General features: G+C 28.9%; 1 protein-coding gene across 1 annotated transcript in view; it reads left to right on the forward strand.

The window, feature by feature from the left end:
• Window positions 1–1635: 1635 nt before the first annotated feature.
• LOC105130815 (DNA mismatch repair protein MLH1-like) overlaps window positions 1636–2282 on the forward strand; it is a 2269-nt gene continuing 1622 nt past the window's right edge. The window contains exons 1-2 of the mRNA XM_011033498.1: window positions 1636–2002; window positions 2084–2260. Of these exons, the coding sequence (XP_011031800.1) occupies window positions 1718–2002; window positions 2084–2260 (462 nt within the window). The 5' untranslated portion in view covers window positions 1636–1717. The remainder of the gene's footprint in view (window positions 2003–2083; window positions 2261–2282) is intronic.

Below are 2282 nucleotides of genomic sequence, written 5' to 3' on the forward strand. Positions count from 1 at the left end.
GATTATATCTGTACTAAATTAACTATTTAACAAAAACACAGGGACAAAACTCAAATATACCCGAGGCTGATGGGGGTAGCATCAACAAGGTTATTAGCCTGTGCTACGCAGCGGTCAGATGACTTGTTTTTTAACGCAAAAATATATATTTAATTGTTGGTAATGTGTTTTTTTTAGTAAAAACATGATTAATTGATATAATTTGATAATTTAAATAATAAGTGAAAATATAATTGGATTAAAAAATAATTTTAATATTTTTTTAAATATTAAAATAATAATATATTAGATTGATGTCGGTCAACTTGAGTTAATATAACAAATTCATGATTTGAGTAGTAAAACTATAGTAACCCTATAGAAAGTAAATTAAAATAAATTATAAAACTCAATTTTTAATTAATTAAATATTTTAAAAAATAAAATAAAATAAGTATAAAAAAATATGAGTGATTATTTTCAGTTTGGTTTGGTTTTTATCAAAAAGAAGTAACCAAACCGGTTTAAAAAACCTAATAGGAATATGTTCAAACCGACCGGTTTTAGTTCGATTCGGTTATTTTAGAATAAAAATCAGTTCAAACTGGTTTGACCCGGTTTTTTCTAGTTTTGCTCGGTTTTTTTTTTGTTTGGGTACAGTTCAATTTTTTTATTTCAGGCTTGTAAAACCGAAACCGAACTAGCCGGTTTTTTAAATCAATTTAATCAATTTTTTTCATGCTTCAGTTTTTTGGTTTTTTTTTTGTTTTCTGGGTTTAATCAGTTTTTTAGTTTTTTGCTTACCCCTATAAAAAAACAATAAGAGTCAACCTAGATTAATCTGTTAAATCCACAATTAAGGTCATGAAATAAAAATAACCGTATGAAAAGTAAGTCAAAATAAATTATAAAACTCAATTCTCAAATGACTCAATCTTGGAAGATGGAATTGTAAAAAAAAAAAACACAAAAAAAAACGAATCAAGTCAACTTGGGTTATGTCACAACTAGCAAAACAAACTAAATTAAAATGTTTAAAACCCAATTAACCAAATATGAAAGAATAAAATTGAAAAAAAACTTTAATTAAAAAAATATAAATAAAAAAATAGTTAATCTATCAAACTTATGATTCAAGTTATGAGATTGAGATAACCTTGTATAAAGTAAATTTTAACAAATTATGATATTTAATTTTTAATAAATTCAATATTAAAAAATATTTTTATATAAAAAATAAATTTAAAAATATAAAAAAAAATACTATTTTACTAAATCTTTTTAATGTGAAACAATCTTTTTATTTGATTTTCTTCCAAATAGTTTTGATTTTTCAATCATGTCAATTTCTTAGAATTTTTCAAAGAAGATGTCAACTTTCCAACCAAACGACTTTTCTTAAAAATAATAAAAAATGATTTGCGCATATTTTTCAATTTTCGGACTGTTTATTAAAATTTGCAAACTAGAAATGGAGCGAAAATGGAAAAACTTTCCATTACTAAAGAGCTCGTAAATTTCATCGGGTGTCTTCAAATTAAAGTACTACAAGATGGGATTGCATATTTTTAGAGTAGAGTGATTAATCTGATACAATCTGCATAATTCAAGGACCTAAATCTCCCAACCAATTAAAATATCAAAATATAAGAAAATAACCGTAATTCTTTCCCTCCTTCGTGACCCGCCAACACCACTCGGGAAGACACTCATTTTCACTCTCTTCTTCTAAACAAAAATGGAACCTGGTGAACACTCACCTCCAACATCACCGGAAACCGACCTAATGGAAATAAAAACGGAAAAAACACCATACTCACCATCAGAACCACCAAAAATCCACCGTCTAGATGAGTCCGTGGTCAACCGAATCGCCGCCGGGGAAGTAATTCAACGCCCTGTTTCAGCCATCAAAGAACTAGTAGAAAACAGCCTCGACGCGCACTCTACCTCTATAAACGTCGTTGTTAAAGACGGTGGCCTTAAACTCATTCAAGTCTCCGATGACGGCCACGGCATTCGCGTACTTAAATAAAAAAAAAACTCAAATTTTAATTTTCAAAGGTAAAATAATTTTTTTCTGATTTGATTTAATTTTCTGCAGCGTGAGGATTTGCCTATATTATGCGAGAGGCATACAACGTCGAAGCTGACTAATTACGAGGATTTACAGTCGATTAAGTCAATGGGGTTCAGAGGAGAGGCATTGGCCAGCATGACTTATGTAGGTCATGTGACTGTCACTACTATTACTCCAGGAAAATTGCATGGTTACAGGCGAGCAAACAATTTTTTTTTTTTTT

Source organism: Populus euphratica, unplaced genomic scaffold (assembly GCF_000495115.2).
Source record: "Populus euphratica unplaced genomic scaffold, PopEup_1.0 scaffold29.1, whole genome shotgun sequence".
NCBI lineage: Eukaryota > Viridiplantae > Streptophyta > Magnoliopsida > Malpighiales > Salicaceae > Populus > Populus euphratica.